This window comes from Podarcis liolepis (genome assembly GCF_965112155.1).
Source record: "Podarcis liolepis genome assembly, chromosome: 15".
Classification (NCBI taxonomy): Eukaryota; Metazoa; Chordata; class Lepidosauria; order Squamata; family Lacertidae; genus Podarcis; species Podarcis liolepis.
Genome location: NC_139566.1, coordinates 11111318 through 11127943, shown reverse-complemented (window position 1 = coordinate 11127943; position 16626 = coordinate 11111318). Strand labels below are relative to the sequence as shown.

Below are 16626 nucleotides of genomic sequence, written 5' to 3'. Positions count from 1 at the left end.
AGTCCCATGGACTGCAAGAAGATCGAACCTCTCCATTCTTCAGGAAATCAGGCCTGAGTGCTCACTGGAAGGACAGATCGTGAAGCTGAGGCTCCAATACTTTGGCCACCTCATGAGAAGAGAAGACTCCCTGGAAAAGACCCTGATGTTGGGAAAGATGGAGGGCAGAAGGAGAAGGGGACGACAGAGGACGAGATGGTTGGACGGTGTTCTCGAAGCTACAAACATGAGTTTGACCAAACTGCGGGAGGCAGTGGAAGACAGGAGTGCCTGGCGTGCTCTGGTCCAGGGGGTCACGAAGAGTCGGACATGACTAAACGACTAAACAACAACAACAATAATTAATGAAATAAGTATTTGATCCCCTATCAACCAGACAGATGTCATGCTACCTGGTATCTTCACTGTATGTAACGAGCTGAGATTAGAAGCACCTGCTGTAAGGAAGAGGCCTTACCTGTAATCCCAGCTCGTTACAGTACCTGTACAAAAGACACCTGTTGACAGAAGCAATCAATCCAGCAGATTCCAAAGTAGCCTCCATGACCAAGACCAAAGAGCTGTCCAAGGATGTCAGGGGCAAGATTGTAGTATGTATATTGATGAAGTGATCTGGAATATTTACTTTGCTGCCCCCTCCCCCACCCAAAAAATTCCTGTGGACACCTGTACTTGGTTGCCCTACTCTAGGTGGGGGAGAAATTTGATTTCACTTTGCATTCAAAGGCCTAATTGGTACTTTGCGGAACTATAAGTGAATCCACACTTCAGAATCCACACTTTTCCGGGTTTTGCAGTTCATTTCTCCACTGAAGTAATGTGTGGAAGAATAGGAACACCCGATGACTATTTTGATAGACAGTAGATTCATATTTCTATCTCCTGCCCATCGAAATGTGATTCACCCTGTTGCATTTGTTTTGTTGCTTTCTAAACTATGTGCAAAATTAGAAAAGAGTATTTTAAACAAAATAAAACACGCATGCACTAAGGCAAAATGCCCATAAAAGGCATACACTCGTGAAAAGAACACACCCAAAAATGCATTATATATGGGGAAATTGCTTTCCCAAAATGCACATGATAGGGGGAATTGCATATAAAAATGTGCACACAGGGATAAATTTGTGCTAGAATGCGGATGAGTTTTAATGAGCACTTCACTTTCTTTTTCTTTTTGGTAATAATTTTTATTTGGTTTTGCATATTTTTATACCACCACACGTCCGAAGTTACAAGATTCTCCCAAATCTCTGAACCTCCAACCTTCCCCTTGATGGGTTCTGTTATTAAACCTTTCCTACTGCATCTTTTTAAAACAAACCAAGTTTTTTTTTTAAAAAAAATAACTCCATTGTATCCATAGTTCTTGTTACATTACAAATGTTATTGCAATCCTGCTAAAGTTTTCAGCTGCTTACAGTGGCCTTTAAGGTAAATTGTAAATTTCCCCCACTCCTTATTAAATTTTTGGTCTTCCTGGTTCCGGAGCTTTCCGGTCAGTTTTGCCATTCCAGCATAGTCCAACAGCTTCATTTGTCATTCTTCTCTGGAAGGGACTTAATCTTCCTCCACGAGGACTTAAAAGATAAAGATAAAAATCCCAAACTGGCGTGGAAGAACGGGACCTGAGATGGGGGAAATGCAAAACGGAGAGGGCTGCAAATGGGCAGAATTATTAATTATTATTATTATTATTATTATTATTATTATTATATTTATTTATTTATACCCCGCTGTGGATATCACACAGGGCCCCCGGATGTTTCACGGTCTATTGACCCTGTGCCCCCACTGCGGTTGCTTTCTTCGCTGCCACCACCCCGCTTCTCACGGGGACACACAGAGTCCAGACAGTTGTTAGCATAAACAAATAATCAAGTTTATTTTTACATGCAGGAACAAGCGTATGGTTTCGGTTTATTTTTCTCTTGTCAGTTTCTTAAATCTTAGTTTCTAACAACTTCAAACTGATTATTCCAACTAACTATCTGACTCAACCTAACAATTTCTCTCACTCTCTCACCACACAACTCGACCAACCCACACCTATTCCACCCTCTTCCTTCTCCAACACCCAAGCCTCAACTCCCGACTCCCAAACCTCAACTGACTTTCAAAACCTCCCACTCTATCTTTTACTCCCCCCTTGCATTCTCACTGGCCAATCACATCACACCCATTTTAACCCTTTCCTTGACCCATCCTAGGAGGCAAACGCCACACCTGCCCATCTGGCTGGGTTTCCCCAGCCACTCTGGGCAGCTTCCAACAAAACATTAAAATACAATAACCTATTAAACATTAAAAGCTTCCCTAAACAGGGCTGCCTTTAGATGTCTTCTAAAAGTTTGGTAGTTATTTTTCTCTTTGACATCTGGTGGGAGGGCGTTCCACAGGGCGGGTGCCACTACCGAGAAGGCCCTCTGCCTGGTTCCCTGTAACCTGGCTTCTCACAGTGAGGGAACCGCCAGAAGGCCCTCGGCGCTGGACCTCAGTGTCCGGGCAGAAGGATGGAGGTGGAGACGCTCCTTCAGGTATACTGGACCGAGGCCGTTTAGGGCTTTAAAGGTCAGCACCAACACTTTGAATTGTGCTCGGAAACGTACTGGGAGCCAGTGTAGGTCTTTCAAGACTGGTTTTATATGGTCTCGGCGGCCGCTCCCAGTCACCAGTCTAGCTGCTGCATTCTGGATTAATTGTAGTTTCCGGGTCGCCTTCAAAGGTAGCCCCACATAGAGCGCATTGCAGTAGTCCAAGCGAGAGATAACCAGAGCATGCACCACTCTGGCGAGACAGTCCGCGGGCAGGGAGGGTCTCAGCCTGCGTACCAGATGGAGCTGATAAACAGCCGCCCTGGACACAGAATTGACCTGCGCCTCCATGGACAGCTGTGAGTCCAGAATGACTCCAAGGCTGCGCACCTGGTCCTTCAGAGGCACAGTTACCCCATTCAGGACCAGGGAGTCCCCCACACCTGCCCACCTCCTGTCCCCCCAAAACAGTACTTCTGTCTTGTCAGGATTCAACCTCAATCTGTTAGCCGCCATCCATCCTCCAACCGTTTCCTTTGATGCTGGAAGCGTGCCATTTTTACTAAAATGGCGCTCTCTCGCTCTCTCCCCTGCAGCAGTTTCCATGGACAGCGGCTCCCTGATTATGTCGGAGATTGTGGACATTCCTGGCGACAGCAGCCCATCCGAGGACTCCTGCCTGCTGGACGCCAGCGGTTCGGTCTGCTCGGTGGATTACGTCTTGTTCCGCTCCATCCAGCGCAGCCGGGCTGACTACTGCTTGAGCGTGGACTGCGGGCAGTGCGGCCTTCACCCCCAGAGCCCCACCCTGCAGGGCCCTTTTGAGGAGACGCCCCAGGCGCGCCTGCGCGGGGAGCGCTCGTACTCCTGCTCCACGCCCGGCTCCACGGGCTACGAGGGCTTGCGGGAGGCGGGCAGTGCCCATACGCACAGCTGCCAGCGCCTGGAGAGCTTAGGCCAAAGCGCCGGGCCTTGCTTCCCCGAGGTGCGGGTCAAGCCCAAGGCCTCGCTGCCGGGACGCAAAGGCGCCGGGCGGCAGCGACGGAGCAGCGAGGCCTCGTACCGCCTGCCTTCTGTCCGGGGTCCTCTGCTGAGGTCTCACAGCGATCCAGGGATTGTCACGGCCTGCGAGAATGGTGAGTAGACCGAGCTGAAGGAAGCTGGATGGCGGAGAACGTGGGGTGCGTGTGTTTTGTTGCGATGTGGACAGATGCTAGGAAAGGATATACAATGGTACCTCGGGTTACAGACGCTTCAGGTTACATACGCTTCAGGTTACAGACTCCGCTAACCCAGAAATAGTACCCCGGGTTAAGAACTTTGCTTCAGGATGAGAACAGAAATCGTGCTCCGGCGATGTGGCAGCAGCAGGAAGCCCCATTAGCTAAAGTGGTGCTTCAGGTTAAGAACAGTTTCAGGTTAAGAACGGACCTCCGGAACGAATTAAGTACTTAACCCGAGGTCCCACTGTATTTATTAGATATTATCAGTGCTGTTTTTTCTAGAAAAAGGGGTACTGGAACTCACCATGAGTGCCTCCCTTGTTCTCTTATAATGGCAATGGTGCCAGTGGCGGGGGAAGGGGGTGCGGGCCGCCCTGGGTGTCATCACTGATGGGGGGGTGTGACGAAATGACAAAAATATGAGTTTAAAAAAAATTGGGCTCATGAAACTTTTTAGTTCAGTCAACAAACGTAATGAAACGCAGCAGGCACTGGCATGTTCCCTCCCTCCTGGTCATTCGTTCGGGAGCTTCAAAAGCTTTCTTCGGCCCGAACACCACAGCGACCAATGCCAACAGACATCCGCACACTTAGGGATCTGCAGAGTCTGTGCAGTTCGCGTGACAGACCTCAGCAACTCAGCATTTTGGCTAATCTACTTTATTTACATATAAACACACGCAGAGCACTGCAACATGGCTCCCTCTCTCTCTAGCATCAGACAGCAAAGAGAAATAGAACAAAGGACAATAGTCCCATTTCACGGAACGCAGTAACACAAACATCCTGTCTCCGTCACTTCCCACTCTGTGGAGTCAAAACATACACCGTCATGTGAAAGACAACAGTCCCATGACTGCAATCACGGAGCAGGAATTCTAACACTTACCGCAGGGCCCGAGCCAAGTGTCTCTCCTGGGAGTGACGTGTGGTGGCTTGGGCACCTGCAAGTTCCACACGGCCTGAAACGGCAGCATGGAGCTTGCGCCTGCCTACTGCCTCTCCCTCAGCCGCCCTACAGCTGAGGGGGAGGCGGCGGAGAGGCTCCACACAGCGCCCCCGCCCCCATGGGTGGCTCACCCATGCAGCACGAGCGTGCCGCACCGAGCACCCCAGCAGCTAGCTATGCCGCTGAATGGCGCCCACTTGGAAAAAACCCCGACCCCTGGATATTATCCTTCCTTCCTCAAGTTTGAGTTCAGCAGAATTCCATCCTTTTGCAGCTTCAAAGGAATCTTGGCCTAGTTTTAGCCTTTTGGTTTGAGTAATCCAGGATGCTTTAAGGCAGACTGGATTTTCCTGGCACTTCTCCCCTTAAAATGACAAGCACACAGTCTCGTAAAAGGTAAAATTAACATTTACTTTCTCGGAATACTTGTTGAAGAGTAACCGGTACAGCAGCTTTGCTCAGGCAGGCGTCAATTGGTAATTCAGCTACAAAGGCATACTTAAATGGTAAAGGGACCCCTGACCATTAGGTCTAGTCGTGGCCGACTCTGGGGTTGCGGCGCTCATCTCGCTTTATTGGCCGAGGGAGCTGGCGTACAGCTTCCGGGTCATGTGGCCAGCAGGACTAAGCCGCTTCTGGTGAACCAGAGCAGCGCACGGAAACGCCATTTCCCTTCCCACCGGAGCGGTACCTATTTATCTACTTGCACTTTGACGTGCTTTTGAACTGCTAGGTTGGCAGGAGCAGGGACCGAGCAACGGGAGCTCACCCCGTCTTGGGGATTCGAACCGCCGACCTTCTGATCGGCAAGTCCTAGGCTCTGTGGTTTAACCCACAGCGCCACCCGCGTCCCCAAGGCATACTTAAGTCTGTCTTAAAATGTAGTCTGAGCTTGGAGCTCAAATATGGCAGATGTCGTCACGTTGCTGGCACAGCGGAAAGAGATGGAAAGAGGGAGAGGACGTGCCCAGGCAGGTAGGAGAATATATAGCTATGCCCACCCCCAGTGTCAGGGCACAGTAGGCTTGTCTCTCACCAAATTCTCTCTAGCAGGTTTACAGGAAAACTCTGTGAGCTTCAGCTCCTTTTATGTACCTATCTAGCAAAACACAAATTGTTGGTTTGTCTGCATCTTAAATATCCCATACGTGCTGTTTTCAAGACCGTGCTTTCTCACAAGAGCATGTGCTACGTATTATTGTGCCCTCCCCAGCATTTTTTGGGGTGAGATCTCAGTGCGAAATCACACAAGATCACAGCACTCAAAGTGACCAGTATGTTCACACACAGAAAAATGGGCTTTCCCGGGTTTTTTCCCCACGGGACACTTGCAAGTTATGTACCACAAGATGCTGGGGATTGAATCTGGGATCTGAATGCAAAAGGTGTTCTCTGCTTCTGAGCTACCAAAACGCCCCCATTTAAAACCATTTCTTTCCCGCCTTTCATTTCCTCACTCCCCACCAGAAGCGGACTTCCAGGAGGTATTCTGCGCCAAGGCGTCGGAGGAGGATGGGCCCAACTCCTCAGCAGATACAGGTGAGGGAAGTGGCTTGCTTTGGTAGCCATCTTTGGACCTGGCTGTTTGTGATCAGGCAGATCCAGCCAAAGGTGCTGGCTGCTGAAGCTGAGTGAGGTTGCCATCTTTGAACCTGGCAAATAATGCGCCAGCGGATACAGGTTGAGGTCAGCGACTGCTTGAATCATGAGGACTGCCACCTTGGAATCCAGACAGTTCCCACCCACCTGTTCCTCCGTGCAGATAAAACATGTCAGGAGTTCAAGGAGTTAATTGCCCTCACAGGTTGTCTTGCCTCTAGTTACATCGTTTTATTTTAAGACACAAAGCAGATGATTAATGACAAATTGCCTTGAGTATTATTACTAACAGTTTTTGGCATCATTCTTCTTACGAAAGTGTAGTAAGTCTGAACGCTGTACTCATTCTTACTACAGTGCAGCCTAAAACGTTGAGAACATGCTCATCCTTGCATGGCAACTGTGATCCTCAGAAGGGGCACCGCGGAGAGTAACCACCTGCCCCAGCAGTGTCTTTAGCCTGCACTAGAAACTGGACTTTTAGTGTTGCAGCTTCAGCCCTCTGTAATCAATTAACAGCTGAAATGAGACAGGTGTCTAGGGCCTTGAAATCGAGGTGGCTATTGTAAACACTGTACGTTTAAGAAGTATTTCCTGCTCCTGTGACTCAGGGTCCTTCCAGACCTCCTCTTTATTGTCTCTCCATAGCTATTTGTGCTCATTATGGTGTCAGGAAGGTTATACAGACGACTCCTCACGTGTGAGCGATCTACTTGTGTGTAACGGAGCCAGGAACCTAGAAGTGGAACCCGGAAGTGGGGAGCACTCTGGAGAGTCCTTGTGGCTCGTAAGGAGACCCTCCCCAAAGACTCGGGCTCTGGGGAGGATCTTCTCACGAGCCACGGTGTTCCCCGCTTTCATGCGTTCCACTTATGCGTGCAGGGGCCCTGAATATAAACCCCTCGTAAGTGGGGAGGTGCCTGTACACAATCCCACTTCCAATATTGTTTTTGCATGAAGAAGTTTCAGGGCGGACGTATTGCTTATTTTCCAGTTTGTTCGTGTCCCATCACAATCCCAGTGGGGTGCCAGCACAATCCCAGTGGGGTGCCATCGCAGCTGCCCCCTGCCTGCGCTGGGCGCCACGCCCCCAGGATGTGTGCCATGACTCTACGGGCGGCATGCCCCGCCCACAGGACGTGTGCCAGCCCTGCCCCCACCTGCTCTCCGCCCCCCCGGTGCCGGAGCATAAAGCTCCGCCACTGTGTCTCATAGCATCCTGCAGAAATCACACAACCTCTGATACCCCTGTGTCCTGTACCCCACCATCAATTGTGATGTTCAGAGGTAGAGTGCCTCTGAAGATGGAGGCTCTTATTAAAGGTAAAGGGACCCCTGACCATTAGGTCCAGTCGTGACCGACTCTGGGGTTGCGGCGCTCATCTTGCTTTATTGGCTGAGGGAGCCGGCGTACAGCTTCCAGGTCATGTGGCCAGCAGGACTAAACCGCTTCTGGCAAACCAGAGCAGCACACGGAAACGCCGTTTACCTTCCTGCCGGAGCGGTACCTATTTATCTACTTGCACTTTGACGTGCTTTTGAACTGCTAGGTTGGCAGGAGCAGGGACCGAGCAACGGAGCTCACCCTGTCGCGGGGATTCGAACCGCCGACCTTCTGATCGGCAAGTCCTAGGCTCCGTGGTTTAACCCACAGTGCCACCCGTGTCCCGGAGGCTCTTATTACCTGCCATTAATACCTTGCCTCCCTTCCTTCGCAGGGCCCTGCTCGGAAGCTTGCCTTTCACACCCGTCACTCTGCGAGCTGCCCCTGCGGGCTCGCTTGGCAGGGAAGGCCAAGCTGGAGGTGCCACGGAAAGCGCCGCTGCAGCACCTGTCCAAGACTGGCACGCGCTCCCTGGGGGACCTGAAGGTGTGCCGTGGGACGCGTGGGCTCGTGGCCCGTTTCCTGCACAGGTCCAAGCGCAACCTGGCTCTGGCGGGAGCAGAAATGGCAGGGCGAAGCAGCACTCCGGGGCGCAAGCAGGTACGGAGGGCAAAACAAGTTTTCACCAGGTAGTGGAATTTCCTATGCTGTTTATTTTTTGTTTCACGTGAAATGGAGTTCTTATCAGCTCAGCAATCACGGTGGCTGGTGGGACGGAAGGCAAGTAAGTGAAGATGATGATAATTAATTTATTACTTATATCCCACCCTTCTGACTGAGTTGCATCAGCCAATCTGGTCAGCTCCCAATAGAATACAGTGGTACCTTGGTTTATGAACTTAATCCGTTCTGGAAGTCCGTTCTTAAACCAAAGCGTTCGTAAACCAAAGCGTGCTTTCCCATAGCAGCAGGGCACTCAATTTACAAATGGAACACACTCAACAGGAAGCAGAACATGTTCTGCTTCCAAGGCAAAGTTCACAAACCAAAACACCTACTTCCGGGTTTGCAGCGTTCTTAATCCAAGTTGTTCATAAACTAAGCTGTTCTTAAACCAAGGTACCACTGTATATTAATAATAATAATTTTAAAAAAATTATTATTTATACCCCGCCCATCTGGCTGAGTTTCCCCAGCCACTCTGGGCGGCTCCCAATCAAGTGTTAAAAATAGTACAGCGTTAAATATTAAAAACTTCCCTGAACAGGACTGCCTTCAGATGTCTTTTAAAGATAGGATAGCTGTTTATTTCCTTCACATCTGAAGGGAGGGTGTTCCACAGGGTGGGTGCCACTACCAAGAAGGCCCTCTGTCTGGTTCCCTGTAACCTCACTTGTCGCAATGAGGGAACTGCCAGAAGGCCCTCGGCTCTGGATCTCAGTGTATAAGAAACACAGCAAGACATCAGACATTAAAAACTCCCCGAGTTGGGAGATCACGAGACTTTAATCTCAGGGTTGTGGGTTTGAGTCCCATGCTGGGCAAAAAGATTCCTGTGTTGCAAGGGGTTGGACTAGATGACCCTTATGGTCCCTCCCAGTTCTACAATTTTCTGTTCCTTTTTGTTCTCTTCATTTGAACAAGAATTCTTTTGTTTTGTTTTAAGAAAGCCCTTTCCCTCTAATAGTGGGGTAGGAGAGCTGGGCGGGGGGGAATTAACATCTAGCAACCCATGTGCCGCTTTGGTTTCAGATACTACATGGGTAAAAGGTAAAGGGACCCCTGACCATTAGGTCCAGTCATGGCTGACTCTGGGGTTGCGGGGCTCATCTCGCTTTATTGGCTGAGGGAGCCGGCGTACAGCTTCCGGGACATGTGACCAGCATGACTAAACCGCTTCTGGCGAACCAGAGCAGCGCACGGAAACGCCGTTTACCTTCCCGCCGGAGTGGTACCTATTTATCTACTTGCACTTTGATGTGCTTTCGAACTGCTAGGTTGGCAGGAGCTGGGACCGAGCAACGGGAGCTCACCCCGTCGCGGGGATTCAAACCGCCGACCTTCTAATCAGCAAGTCCTAGTCTCTGTGGTTTAACCCACAGCGCCACCCGCGTCCCGATACTACATTGGTAGACTAGTCTAAATAAGCCCGGGGCACAAATTGCCACGGCCCTCTAGCGGCTAATTTACCAGAAGTAATGTATTTAGCATTAACTCTGGAAAAGTATACTCGATTCTGACCAAACTTAGCCTCTGGAGCTACTTGTAAGCTGCCTGTGTCCTATCCCCCCCCCCCCCAAATCTTCCCCCCTCAAATAACAAATGTAATAAATTAAAATCCACCCACAGTGGATGGAAACAGGAAAGAATCCAGCAGGAAGGACTCCATGATTAGGATGTCAAAGGCAAAAATATAACCCCCCACCCCCAGTTTTGAAAGGCTGGGAAACCCCCATATGATGTGGGCCATTTCAGGTATTTAAGGAGGCAAATTAATGGTGCTGACTAATTAGGGTTAAACATCCTAATTGCCCGAGCTCCTGTTTAGGTTTCACAATGAATTCTTCCTTAATTAAATCTCGGGTATGTGGGAGGCTGCTTCAGAAATTGAACAGCCCTTCTGACTTTCTCCTGAGAGTAAGCCCAAGTATAAGGTCTACCCTCATCAATACTCCCTGATCTCTTGGCGCAAATTGTAGAGGTTAGTTTGACGATGCCCTGTCTTTGCTGAGCGTTCCTTCAGACTGGATTGCAGGGGAGTTGTACAAGAACAAACATTGCACCGTGTTCACATGCCTCCCTGTTAATCTTTCATGTCTTCCTGTTAAACACGCTTCAGCTCATTTCGCCATCCTTAATTGGGATGTTACCGTAAATGTCTGGTGTTGTTTTCGCAAATGGATTTTTTGCGGTCGGTGACAGAATAAGCCCATCCTCTTTAGTTGCGCAAACCTAAATATCTGGTAAGTGCTTTAACCCCTTCCACAAAATCCCAAGAGGCTGGGCCCATGCTGTACATTTAAAGCACATTTCCCCACCCACAAAGCATCATGGGAACTGTAGTTCGCTCCACACTGGTGTGCAATGCCCAGTACCCTGAGCAAACTACAGTTCCCAGGATTCTTTGGAGGGAAATAAATAATGTGTGCGCAGCCATGTTGTGGAGGTGGCCTAAAACACTCATTGCTCTTTTTATCCCTCAACAACAGCAAAGCAGGAATAGACAAAGCTGAAAAAGCATTGGCCACAGATGCAGCAGGCTTCCCAGAGTCGTGCCATCTTGGCTAAGATGGCTCCTTTCTTGACCCTTGCTACCAGATGAAGAACTTGTTGTTTCTGCCCAACTCATAGACCTGAGCAAAACATAGGCAAGGCAAGGGTTAAAGTCACAGCAATTGCATTGCATGGTTTAAGCCAGGGGTCAGCAAACTTTTTCAGCAGGGGGCCGGTCCACTGACCCTCAGACCTTGTGGGGGGCCAGACTATATTTTGAAAAAAATAATAATGAATGAATTCCTATGCCCCACAAAGAACCCAGAGATCCATTTTAAATAAAAGGACACATTTTACTCATGTAAAAACATGCTGATTCCCGGACCGTCCGCAGGCCGGATTTATCGCAGAAGGCGATTGGGCCTGATCCGGCCCTCAGGCCTTAGCTTGCCTACTCATGGCTTAGTGTGAGCTGAGATGTTGAGCCAGCAAGTGGCACCTTGGTGAAGTATACCTGAAGGAGCGTCTCCACCCCCATCGTCCAGCCTGGACACTGAGGTCCAGCGCCGAGGGCCTTCTGGCGGTTCCCTCACTGCGAGAAGTGAGGTTACAGGGAACTAGGCAGAGGGCCTTCTCGGTAGTGGCACCCGCCCCGTGGAACGCCCTCCTATCAGATGTTAAGAAAATAAACAACTACCAGACTTTTAGAAGATGCCTGAAGGGAGCCCTCTTTAGGGAAGTTTTCAATGTTTGATGTTTTATCGTGTTTTAATATTCTGTTGGGAGCCGCCCCGAGTGGCTTAGGAAACCCAGCCAGATGGACAGGATATAAATAATAAATAAATTATTATTATTATTATTATTATTATTATTATTATTATTATTATTATTATTATTATTTTGCAGAGTGGGGTGGGCACAGCAAACAACACACACATATATTACAATTGCTTTGCAAAAGCATTATTAGTGAAAATAATGTAGAAAAAAGCTACACATGTGTGTGGGTGTGTGCGTGTTTATTTTCTACATTATTTTCACTAATATCTGTATTTATTTTATTAAATTTCTATACTGCCCTTCATCCAAGGGTGGTTTACAGTACAAAGACACATAGCATAGCAACGAACAAGAAAACAACTGTGACATAGGTATCTCTGTACCCATTAATTAGCTGGAGAACTGCGTTGCAAAATTCGGAGAACTGTGAATTTGGAGGGACGGCTCCATGTATTGCTTCAGAAGGTATTTGCTAGGTTCGCCTTTGAATGCAGACTGAACTGAATCCCTCCCTCCTGTTAACAACGCAGTACAGTGGTACCTCGCAAGACGAAAAACGCGCAAGATGAAAGAGTTTTCCGTTTTTTGAGTCGTTCCACAAGACGAATTTCCCTATGGGCTTGCTTCGCAAGACGAAACGTCTTGCGAGTTCTTGCGAGTTTGTTTCCTTTTTCTTAAAGCCGCTAAGCCGTTAATAGCCGTTAATAGCCGCTAAGCCGTTAATAGCCGCTAAGCCGCTAATAGCCGCTAAGCTGCTAAGTCGCTAATAGCCATGCTTTGCAAGACAAAAAAACCGCAAGACGAAGAGACTCGCAGAACGGATTAATTTTGTCTTGCGAGGCACCACTGTATCTGAAAATACAACGCAGCCAGCTTAGCTTCAGGCTTGTGGAGGGTGGGGAGGCGAGCAACCACCAGTATAACCTCTTGTGCAACAGCTGCTAGGTCTGCATTTTTGGAGCAGGAGGATGGAAAAAAAGAAGTATCTCTGGAGAAATACGTCAAACAGCCTGTGGGGATGTGAGCAGCTCTCTCCATGGGCCCCTAAGACAATTTTTTACTTTTCTGCCTCGCCCGCCTAAAAAGAAGAGCCGAACTTCTGTGGCGAACCTCTCTGAAACAAGTCTGGCTCTTTAATAATAATAATAATAATAATAATAATAATAATAATAATAATAATAATAATAATAACAACAATAATTTATTATTTATACCCTGCTCATCTGGCCGGGCTTCCCCAGCCACTCTGGGTGGCTTCCCAAAAAATATTAAAATATTGCAATACATTTAGCTGCTAGAAGCCGTGATTCCTGTTTTGAAAGCGCCGCTTGCCAATCTCTCTGTGAGGTCGGAGCTGCTCTCCTTTTAGTATGATTTCTCTTGAAAAAAATAAATATTAATGTTATAGAGTACAAATTAGAAAAAATACAAATATACATTTTATACGATTTGTTTTTTTAGTACGATTTTTCAAGCTGCACGGCCAAACCTTAGCACTGCTAACAGGGTTCGAGGGCAGGGAAGAAAATTGCAGCTCTGGCTTCATCTTCCTTTACAGGCTGTCATTTTGTTTTTCTCTCAGGGGCCCAGGCAGAGGCTGGAGCGGAGCTCTCCGGAAGGGATTCACCTGCAGAGCTGCGGGGACCTGAGCTCTACCTCCTCCTTGCGGCGCTTGCTCTCTGGCCGCCGGCTGGAGCGAAGGCGCCCCCACAGCCTTAGCGGACTCGTCCGAGAGAGCAACCTGTAAGAGGGTGTTTAATGTGCGTCTTCCCGATGCCGACGATTGTGGCTGCTTCGTGACTCGGGCCTCGGATCAGGAAGCCCGGGGCTAGATTTCTGGAGGAACTGGATTGGGGCTCCTATAGCAAAAACAAGCAAAAAACCACCCACCCTCCCACCTCAGTCAGGAAGACAGAAGGAAGGAATGCAGGAGTTCCGCCCTGCGGAGATGGTGCAATGACCAGGTGTTGATTGATGGGCCCGTGAGAAGCATCGCTCTCATTCGCTCTGCAACCTCCTCCAGGTTGTGTGGCGTGGGAAGGAGCACTCGCTCTCCGGTGACTCCTGATGGCTTGCACGATGGGGAACGCTGGCAAACGCTGCGGCCGGCAGCACTCTTGGCTCCCGCAAATTGACTTGTATGTATCCAAGGAAATGTTGACTGCCTGCCAGCCAGCTGCGGCATGCAGCGGCAGAGGCGGATGCCTTGCACAGGGCAGTGGCTCGCTTCCCCACATCCTGATGCTTCACGGCGTTGTGTGGCGGGGTGTGTGTGTGTGCATGGCAGCCGCTGTCCCGTCTGAAGAGATGCGTGCCCAGGAATCCTGCTTGACCTGGCAAAGGTTTCCTTGGCACGAGAAGAGGGGTGGGGTGGGAGTGATCCCAGCTCTTCTATGCACATTTAATTGACATCACCAGGGATTTCCCTGCATGGCCACCTGAGAGGTACCCTACCTGGACTTCTCACCTCCAGCTGCTGCTCCCCCTCCCACAGCCCCCCGTGCACACACACCATGCCCAGGAGCTCAGCTGCCCTAGCGTATGTGTAACATCAAACCCTTTGCCTACTACTGATACCTCACTTTTAGCTGTGCCTTTGATTGACTGGTTGGTTGGTTGCTTCCTCTCTCTACCCAGGTGCTGGGACAGGGCCAGATGAATTCTCTGTTATCACTTTGGAGAGAAAGAGAGCTTCCCACTAGGGTTGCCGGGTCTCCCAAGACTCGTAAAGACCAAAGCTGGCTCATCTGCCCCAAAGCTGCCTCTTTCTCACAGTGGCCCCAAACAGAGATGCCTTTGGGACTCCCAGAAAGCAGGGAATGAGGGCAAGAGCCGTCCCTCTGCTGCCTCACTTCTGCCCTGCAAAAATAGACTGCCTCTAAGCCTGGAGGTTCTGCTGATAGCCACCTCCTCCTTCCCTAACCTTTTAAAGCCATCCAACAAGGCAGAAGGTGCCAAGCCTAGGAGCTTAAAGGGTGAGGCCTGGCCACTGGTGGGGCAAGATGGGGCTTAGCGCCGCACAGTGTGGGGTGGAGCAGAGCAGGTCTGGCTCCAGATCTGAGGTGAGCCCCAGCCTACCCCAGTCTCGTGTCATGAGTGTATTTTTCCCAGAATGCCCCTCCAACGACCCTGTCGTGGGGCACTCTGGGAATTTTGTTTCAGCGGGCGGCAAACCACCACAGGGTTTCTGGCACCTGCGGTCAACCCAGTGGACATGCGGGGGCCTCAGCGGCTACCCTCGGGTGCTGAGTGCTGGCGCCAGCCCTGGGCAAAGGATGGCACATCTCAGGCGGCAGGGGGGTGGGAGTCAAGTTACACCTGCTGCCTCTGCGCAAGAGGAGTCAGAGCGAAGAACAAAATGTTCTCAAGTCAAGCAGCGACTTTCCCCACTTCCTTCACTTCACCCTGACCCCTTCTCATACTGATCTGTTTTACTCCTCACCTCCCGTTAATAATTCGGATTAATCGTCTACTGTCACAATCAATAGGAAGAGTTGAGCAGACAAATAAATGCTATCTACATTGTTAACAAGGGACACGGGTGGCGCTGTGGGTTAAACCACAGAGCTTAGGGCTTGCCGATCAGAAGGTCGGCGGTTCGAATCCCCGCCACGGGGTGAGCTCCCGTTGCTCGGTCCCTGCTCCTGCCAACCTAGCAGCTCGAAAGCACGTCAAAGTGCAAGTAGATAACTAGGTACCTCTCCAGCGGGAAGGTAAACAGCATTTCCGTGCGCTGCTCTGGTTCGCCAGAAGCAGCTTAGTCATGCTGGCCACATGACCCAGAAGCTGTACGCCGGCTCCCTCGGGCAATAAAGCGAGATGAGCGCTGCAACCCCAGAGTTGGCCACAACTGGACCTAATGGTCAGGGGTCCCTTTACCTTTAGATTGTTAACAGTTTCAGTTAAGAAGCATTCTTCCTTGCAGAGTCCCTTACTCCGTCCCAACCCAAAACTTACAACTCCTGCCTCCCCCCCCCCAGCACCTGCTCTGGCCTTCTTCACTTGAAGACTCTGAGAAGGGAGGCTTTTTAGCCCCTGGCAACCTCAGGTCAAACTCCGCAAGACCCGGCAACCCTATTTCCTGTTGAAGGAGGAAGTCTGCATGTACACCAAAGCCACACACAGCCCCCAACCGGTTTGGTTCCACGCTTCCCTCTGTCGTGTGTCCTCCCACTCTTACCTCGCTCTTTTGCAACACAGGTGCGCACATCTGTCAGATGACAGGGCTCCCTTTTCTCTCTCTCCTTTTTGCAGAGCTGAGGGGAGTACGTGGCGGGGGGCGAGGGTGGGGTGGAGAGCTCGGTTGGCAAGGAGGGCTGCTGACTCTCTCCTCCTTGCAATGATGCCTATGTTCCCTTTAGCAGTCGCATGCGTCAAACAGGCAGAATTTGGCCTGCAAAATGTGGCGGTGCAGGTGTTGCCAAATTTCCAACCGTGGCTGCCAAGAAGCAAAGAAGCCAAGTGGAGTTGGGAAAGCTAGCGCCCTGGGAGACGCTCACCACTGTCATTTTGAGTTGCACAAATACTTATCTGAGATACACCAAATAAAGCCATATCTATCTAATCTGTAGCTGCTGGTTTTTGTAAGAGGACTTCATTAAAAAACACCTACACACAGCTAAGATCTCTCGCAGACCTTGTTTAACATTTGATTTGGTTGCGCTACGCTGATGTAGGAATTAGGCAATGCTTTGTCTTTAGTAGAACATCATGCTATTGTTGTTGGCATGTCTTCCCATGATACAGTACATTGAACCCACACATTTCACAGCCGTTCCTTACCTTTTTTTTTAATTCATAAATTTTTTATTCATATTTGCACATATATACCGGAAAAACATAAACAAAAAATCCACCACATACCTTATACAAATTATATCCACTTCACAAATCATAAATAAAATACATAACTGGGTTAGTCTCAACTGAGCCTTGGACTTCCCTCCACTCCTTTGGTAAGTATCGAATAAATTATATAGCCGCGTACTTTTTAACTCTTTTACA

General features: G+C 49.5%; 1 protein-coding gene and 1 long non-coding RNA gene across 5 annotated transcripts in view; one reads left to right on the top strand and one right to left on the bottom strand.

Annotated features, from left to right (window-relative positions):
- Positions 1–16186, top strand: part of ENTREP3 (endosomal transmembrane epsin interactor 3) — a 36388-nt gene extending 20202 nt beyond the window's left edge. For all 4 annotated transcript variants that reach the window (XM_083477544.1, XM_083477543.1, XM_083477542.1 and 1 more), the window contains exons 10-13: positions 3131–3670; positions 6174–6245; positions 8024–8289; positions 13205–16186. In XM_083477544.1, the coding sequence (XP_083333670.1) occupies positions 3131–3670; positions 6174–6245; positions 8024–8289; positions 13205–13369 (1043 nt within the window). In that variant the 3' untranslated portion in view covers positions 13370–16186. The remainder of the gene's footprint in view (positions 1–3130; positions 3671–6173; positions 6246–8023; positions 8290–13204) is intronic.
- LOC310694554 lies at positions 1343–15940 on the bottom strand. The gene is made up of 2 exons (XR_014519743.1): positions 15803–15940; positions 1343–1628 (listed from the first exon to the last, which is right to left on the bottom strand). It is a non-coding gene; the product is annotated as an uncharacterized lncRNA (long non-coding RNA).
- Positions 16187–16626: the final 440 nt, after the last annotated feature.